Source organism: Malaclemys terrapin, chromosome 8 (genome assembly GCF_027887155.1).
Source record: "Malaclemys terrapin pileata isolate rMalTer1 chromosome 8, rMalTer1.hap1, whole genome shotgun sequence".
Taxonomy (NCBI): domain Eukaryota; kingdom Metazoa; phylum Chordata; order Testudines; family Emydidae; genus Malaclemys; species Malaclemys terrapin.
In genome coordinates this window covers 97,550,562-97,558,543 of record NC_071512.1, presented here as the reverse complement: position 1 = coordinate 97,558,543, position 7,982 = coordinate 97,550,562, and the positions used below count along the sequence as shown (strand labels likewise).

Genomic DNA, 7,982 nt, shown 5'->3' with positions numbered 1-7,982 from the left:
TCATAAAGACATTAAAAGCAAGGATTGTTCAGCATAAAGGGGTTTAATTTGCTCAACTAAACAGCAAATAACCCATCTGAGCATTGTCATGTGATTAACATTAAAGAAATCAAAAACACTGCAACAGATTAGTCTTAGTACAGGTTTCCAGCACTTACTCAGTTTCCTTACAGATATTAATCAGTTTTAATACAAGATTAGCCCCTGCCTACCTGGGCCAAAAGCACACCCTATGTTAGAGCTGTCAGGACTCTCAGATCGTTGCAAAGATCCAAGTGTGTGTGCAATATTTTTTTTTAAGCAAGCAAGGACAACCTGCTCGATTTAGAACTCTGGACATCTAAATCTGAGGAAAAATAGGAAACCTTTCCACTTCAACTTAAAACTACGCAAGTTAGAAGGCTGGAGGGCAGAAAACATTGCTGGTCAGTAGGATGCTCCTTAAAGAGCAGAAACATTTAATAAAAGCTCAAAAAAGGGTATGGAAAATTATGTGCACTTTACTGTGCTCATTGGAAGGTTTCACGGCTTACCCCAGGAGATCAAAATTGGTTTTCCTAAATAATAGGGAGAGCAGTGAAGAATTGCCACTGTGCCTGAACAAAACAGTAGCAACAGGGCCAGTTCTCTTTTTTAGAGGCATAACTGCTAACAGCAGCATGACCCCTGGCAAATCAGTATTTTCTACTACCCTGAGGCATGCTAGGGCACTTCAGAGCCCTCTGACATCTTCCAATATGGTGTCTGCTGCTTTGTGGTTGATACATGAGTGAAGTGCATCGCTCCATTTCGTGAAGGAGTGAGAAGAGAAAGCTCTCACAATGCTTAAGCCCCTGAGAAGTGTGGCGTAATAGCTTGCTTGGAGATCCAGATCGTCAGCGGTTAAAGCACCAGTATTTCACACTAGTGTATTGTCTCAAGGTTTTGGACTCCTGCTACCAAGTAATTAACATGATAGGGGGCAGCCTTATGTTTGAAGATTAGTAGTTTCTTCTCAACAGTGCAGAGGTGCTTTGCTTTTACTTTGCTGATTAACACTCTCATCCACAGGATGGATGGAGCAGGCATCTGTCGGGAAAGGTTTTGTTTCATTAAGAAATGTAGAGTTGCGTCTTACATACCTGTTTGAAGCTATTGTGTCTTTTCTTTCTACAAAGAGGAAGACTGGGCACATATAACAACCAGTACCATATCATTTTGTTTCCTGCTTTTCATACAAGTTCTTTCTTTGAACCAGCATAACTGGACTACGCAGAATCTCACTGTTTTATGCATCATGCACAAACTGAAGTCAGTATCAGTGCAAAGTCTGACCCTCAGGCAACTTCCAGCTAATCCTACTATGTGACAAGCAAAATATTCAAAGAGCTTAGCCAGTCTAATCAAGTGATTTTATTCTGCTGTAAGAAAGCAGGCTGGAGTAGTGCAGATGGCTATTACACCTGTCTATTCTTGTGCTTGCAGACAGCCAGGCTATAAGGGTGTACAATAGAATAGTGTTGAAAGTAATTCATCTCTTTCAAATTAGATGAGGTCATCTTGTCCCGGGGCTGTCAAAAGAAAAAAAGTATCAGGATACTAATCTATCGCTCATTACCTGAAGGATTGGCTATGGGAGAGTTCACGGTAAGAGGATCAACAACGTGACAGCACAGCTTTATGAACAATCTAAAGACTACACTAGTTTTCTGTGAAAGGAATAACTTTATTCCATTGACCAGGATTCCCAAGACGGTTCATCAGGGCTGCCTATTATGTTTTCCAGTGCCAATGTCTATGCATTAGTTGGACAAATCTATCCCCGAGAGCACATAGGCATGCGATGGCTGCTCGCTTACTGAACATATTGTAAGATGTATAAAAACATTTTCATCCAAAAGATTGGCAGTAAAAATTACAACATAGAAACACGTCACAATTTACACACACAAAAAAAGCTACTTTTGTCAAACTATATTTTAAAAAAAATCATCTTCAGCAGGTTCAAATGACAGCAGCTGGAAACCAAAGTATTGAAAATTATAGCCACTGATTTTGTACAAGCATGAGCAGAACCATGAAAAGTTTGTATTGATGTGGAACATACAGTGGTGATCTGAGCCATCTTGGTGCAGTTTTGCAAGCGATGCTACTTTGGCCTGCAGAAACAGAGGGCGTAGTTTCCATAGGAAATAATAGGGATTTGAAGTGACAATTGATGCTGGCCCCAAGGAACAACAATGACATCACATCACTACGTATATTGACTATTTCTGAGATGATTTTTGACCTGTTATGAAGTAATAGGGAAGGTGGGGAAAGAGGTGTCAGTGAGAAATGAATTATTTATTCAAAATTAATTTAAAACATCACATTTAAAATTTCCCAGCATGTTATCAGAAACATTTATAAAATCTGCTCACTCTGCCATGTTTCAATGATGACATTGTTTTGAAAAAAAAATCCACTACAATGCCATCGTTATTTTGAACAGGCGGTTTCTGACATGGGTTCTCTAAGCTGCAATAAGTTATAGAGCTGTACAACGGAAATCCGATTGGATGGTTGCTTCAACAATGAAATGACTGGTTAATTTCAAGATTAGTGCACAATAGTGAAAAGCCATCTGCCAGTTCGTGTTTTGACAACAGTACATAAAAGTAAAAAGAAAAAAGGCACTTTTTGGCTGGTTGTGCCTTTGACTTGGCAAATGTATCCATTTTGGAGGTACGCAGGCACTCCTTAAGAATTCCCCCATTTCTGTGCATTTTGTTTTTTTTAAAGTAAGGCAGAATCCATAAATAAAGGCAAAAGCAGTGCAGACAATGTGACAAACTGAAAATGCAAAATGTACAAATAGGAAAACTCAATTGGCACAAAAGAAGCTAGTATCCCGAGCTACTAGAAATGACTGAATTGCATTCAACATGGAAAACAAAACTCTGGCTCATGTAGTTCAACTGGTTTCCAGTTATTTATGAGCTAATAAACCTAGCTGTGGTATTTTAAATGTTGCCTGGTCAAGTGAAAATACAAAGCCAAATCATTCTTTCCCTGCATTAAAATTATTATAAAATCCACACAAAAATGTCTCCAACTCACTCAAGGAATTATTCATCATATACAACCAATACCAACTTTCTCAGTAACTTCAAAGCATAAGCAAATGATTGCAGATCACATGATTAAGACTACAGTTTATTCAATATGTCTCCAAGTCTTAAAGAGATGATTTAATGGAGTCAAACTGCAACAATTCAATCTTAAAGTGCTTTTTTTCTTTTTAAACAAACTTTTTTTTTTAAATCCACCTATGTCATTTCATACACACCTGTTACTAGAGAAAACAAAGCTTTTTTATTGCTCTTCCCAATTTGACATCAGAAGGTTATCAGCAAAAGCTCACCAATTCCAGAGTTCTTGTGCCAAAGTCATTCTATAAGGAATCACAATCTTTCAGAGCTCTCTCAGTGACCCCTCTGTCAGGCGCACAAACCAGCGGGGAGACATATTAAATACAAAGGTCCTTGTGTAGACTGATTCTTAAACTAATATTTTACAATGTAAATGTAAGTCATCACACATCTTTACATAATTTTGAATATTCCTATTCAATATTATCAGAAAGATTAAAAATTTGCCCTCCATACCTAAAGGCAGACTGATTTTTTTTCTGTATAAAACCCAAAAGAATCTTTTTTTTGCAGCATCACAGAAAAAGCAACAGTTTTACATTCACTCATTTAATGTTCACATCATAAAAATTTCAACCACTAGCTTTTTTTGTATTTGATAAAATCTTCTTGACAAACTTTTATCCTGTCTGGACAATCACATTAGCTACCGCAGGAGTTCTTTGCAGCATTAAAGTTCCTAAACCTCCACAGATGAAGAATGCTTTGAACTCCGAAGGAAAAACTTCTTCAGGGTTGCCACAGATTCTTATAAAGCATTCGCTCTCCAGACTCCTCCGAAGGTATAAGCGATGGGACTCCAGTTTCAAAAAGGGGTCAGGCATTAAATATTTCAGTTTAACTCTTGCTCTTGAGTTCGTAGATATCTTCTAAGGGTCAACGTCGTCAAGGTCACTTTTAGGCTCACCAATCATCATGGGAGACTCCGAGCCCTTTCAACACACAAAAATAATGATGGTAGTACACACATTGTTGTTTGAAAGATATACAGGGAAACGTTAGCACCCTGATTGCAGTCAGGGTTATTTTGTCTGTATCACATCTTTAAAATGCAGTCAGTAGGTAAAGTATGCAGTACAGGGAATTCTTAGTATGAAGCCCACTGCTTTAATCATTCATAATGAATTCTTAACATGAGAGGATTATTATTATTATTTTATTTACCTGTTGTAGATACCTGTCTCCATTCTCATTGGCTGGACTACTCTCTGATCCATTACTGCTTCCTGATTGATCTTTCTCATTCAACAGGGCTGTGGCATATGCCAGCGTATCCTAGGGTAGAATGGAAATTCAGGAGGTTAGGTGCGCCATATACCCCATTCATTCAATGATCGTAATTAAAAACTCAACATCTGCCAATATTTATCACATGCTAATGGACCTGCCATAGTTTGGCAGGAAGTAACTGAGGTAATCACATGGATTCACTTAAGCGTGCCCGCTGTATCCAGGAACTGACTTAAGATCCAATCTCCACAAGAAGAATGCACTTAAGTACACCTGTCTATAGTAAGATGCCAAGAAAATGGCCACTCAGTGAGGAGTAGGAAGGGGAAATGAAAACAACGAACACCATCTCTTGTGATTATGACACGTACCTGTGCTGAAATAGTGCGCTGGAAGGTTTTTGCAGTGGATGTTTCATTGGACACATTACTCTGTGGAGCCCAATAGTGTTCGGACATCTAAATAAAAACCAAAGTAAAAATTAACCCTGAGCAGCAGAAACACATTACATGTCTAAGGCCTTGCTTGTATATTCCACAGCAGGATGGGCCAAAAGTCTATGGCAAGGTTCCCCAAATCTGCGGCATACCTGTGCAGCATACAGGAGGGCCTGTGTCAGCATCACTGAAACATTCTTATTTAATTCATTAAAAGGCTCCAAACCCAAGATGTAGAATATCAGTACAATAACACTGTTCTATTTTTAATAGCAAATTTAATTTCATGCCTGTTACCACATTTTCAATTTTCAGTATGGTGCAGTTTTTGCACTGGCAACACAACTGCCTTGTAAAAGCGGTCAGGGAAAAAGATGGAGAGTCTCGGATTCTGGAATAGCAATGATACCCCATGCAGTGCTCGCAGAGAGACCGTGGCCTAAACTGGACTGCGGAAGCAGAACATGGATTCGGTCTACTGAACTTCACACTTAAGCGTCTTTGGGTACTGGAGAGCCATTACCAGGCCTGCATTAGCTGGGAGCAAATGGGAACTAGAGCTCCTACCCATGGCAGTGGGAATTGAGAGGACAGTGGTGTCTGTTTAATGCAGACATTTTTCTGGGTTGAACCGCAATGGGTTGCAAGAAATCTCCGGTGGAAGGTGGCTCCTGGCAAGGGAAGGTTTCCATACTGGATTTTCGATGTTGAACTTCAGCCTCTGAAAGCTTCCAAAGCTGGTTTTCCTCATGGGGAGGGACATTAGTCATGGGGATCATCACTGATTTAAAAAAAATATTCTGATTTATAAAAACTATGTACGAGTTGTCTTTACTGGTACCTCTGTGTACATTTGTGTGTACACAAACCTTTCTATTTTAAAGTAAGGAGCCAAATCAAGTGACTTTTCCAAATGTAGCCATTTTAGCCATGTCATAATACTACTTGTGATTCCAGGAAAAACTTGCACTCTGTCATAATAATGATCACAGAAACCAAGGTGAAATTCATGCCTATTCCAAAAATACAGCAAGGGGAGATTTGAGCTTATAATTCGAGCTGGGCGAATGACTGATGTTTCATTTTGGCCAGCAAACCCAAAAAATCAGGGACAACATCCAGGTCAGTTCAGAAAATGTTTTGATTTTCCTGATTCGGGAAGAAAAGATCTGAATCCACATCTACCTACCTACCACGTGAGTGTCTCAATCACCAGGCAACAGTCTCTCTCACTCTCTCTTTAGTCCAATGAATATTTATAGATTTACACAAAGTGGAACTGTGGAGATTGACAACAGAATAGCCTAGAGCTCATTGGTTAGGGCACTCACCTGCTCAAATGAATATTTATCTAGTTATACAAAATGGAAACCTTCAACAGGAGAGACAGAGCAATCTACACAGAGTAGCCTAGAGCCAGATGGCTAGGTTGATTACCTGGGAGGGAGATCTGTGTTCAAATCCCTGTTCCAGATCAGGGATTCACACGTGGGTCTCCCATATCCCAGGCAAGTGTCCTACCTACTGGAGTAACAGTTATAAATGGAAGAACAGAAACACAGACCATTTTCTGAAGCTGACTGTGAAAACCTTTCCCCAGCCTAAACTATCCGGGGAAATCTGTGAATAGTTTTGGGTCAACAAAAATTAAATTAAGTTGATCTATGTGAATTTTTTAATAGAAGTCTGGCTGCAAATGTAACAAGGAAGAGAAGACAGTCTCTCCAGAATATTGCCCCAGCCAAATTACCTTCTTCTGTAGCCACTGTACAGCCCAGCTCCAATGATGAGAATTCTCCTTGAAATAATCTTTAGCAGCAGGGGACCTTGGAAATTGAGAGCATATTTATTATCCACAATAAAGGCAATCCTCTCTGTTAAATTTGAAATTCAGAGTCTGCTCTTCCTTCACACACATTACAAGAATCAAGTCACTGTCTTCTCTACGTGGCATTATTGCAAACATGCTTTATTTTTTTTTAAGACAATGCTATAATAAATTAACTGGCTTAGTGATAGTAAAAAATGTATATTAGATATACACAAATAAAGTTGAATGAAATTTACATCAGATAGTCCATTGCGAAAGTAAGTTAAAGGTGAACCAAGAGCATATATTTTAAATCTTTAATTATTAACAGAATACATGATTAGATTTAAAAACAAACATTTTGAAATGAAAGATCTGAAATCCTTCCTAATATTTATCTGCCAGAAACCTGCATTTCGCATGCAAGAATTGACAACTGCCTTAAACACTACAGAATGCAGCTCTCCTATTTTGGCTTTAGATGTTGGTATTATCTGTGGCAGGAGAAATCCAACTCAGCGACTAGTAGATTTAAAAATATCCCACATACAATTTCAATCCATCTCAAGGGAACCTAGCATCTCATTTTCAAGAGATCCAGAAAACTTCTAAGTAGACTTCAAGAGCAGGCCTTTGAACTTCAACTGCATTACAGTAACCCAGCCTACAGGTGACAAAGGTGTAGGTAACAACATCCATATTAGCAACAGGGAGGTTTGCGACAGGCTGAAAATTTGTGAGGTTGTTACTATGGAGAGTTTAACATGAACTTTTCACTTTCTTTTACCATTACTTACTTCTGAGCAAGAGTAACAAGGAACTTGACACACTGATAGCAACGACTGCTGTCCACATGGTTACTATGGTGCATCAAGGCTGGAATGAGAAAAAAAAAGTTACCTACCTTTTCGTAACTCTTGTTCTTTGAGATGTGTTGCTCATGTCATTCCATTCTAGGTGTGTGCGCGCCCACATGCGCGGTCAGAGATTTTTGCCTCAGCTGTATCCAAAGAGCCAGCTGTGGCGCCCTCTTGAGTGCCGCGCTCATGCATCAGTATGAGTATCAGGGGAGGCATGTCCACACGGCTCTGGAGGGGCAGGGCAGCCCGAACTGGGTCCTTTGCCCAATGGCCTTTCTAGCCCAGTGCCGAGGAGCCATGCTTCTTTGTTTTCTTTCTGGGCACCGGAGATGGGGAGCAGTGCTGGGTGGAGCCTGGTGCTGGGGGTGCGCTACTCACTGAGGCCGAGGTACTAGGCGAGTCTTGGCGGGATGGCTCAGAAGCCGGACAAAGGACAGCCTCCATGAGGAGAGCCCGCAAATGAATATCCTGC

At 39.8% G+C, this 7,982-nt stretch overlaps 1 protein-coding gene across 1 annotated transcript in view; it reads right to left on the bottom strand.

The window, feature by feature from the left end:
* Nucleotides 1–1,369: 1,369 nt before the first annotated feature.
* The window catches only part of USP24 (ubiquitin specific peptidase 24), a 106,863-nt gene continuing 100,250 nt past the window's right edge, over nt 1,370–7,982 (bottom strand). The window contains exons 63-67 of the mRNA XM_054036574.1: nt 7,448–7,526; nt 6,591–6,666; nt 4,775–4,861; nt 4,338–4,448; nt 1,370–4,105 (exon numbers count right to left, since the gene is read on the bottom strand). Coding sequence (XP_053892549.1) covers nt 4,043–4,105; nt 4,338–4,448; nt 4,775–4,861; nt 6,591–6,666; nt 7,448–7,526 — 416 coding nt within the window. The 3' untranslated portion in view covers nt 1,370–4,042. The remainder of the gene's footprint in view (nt 4,106–4,337; nt 4,449–4,774; nt 4,862–6,590; nt 6,667–7,447; nt 7,527–7,982) is intronic.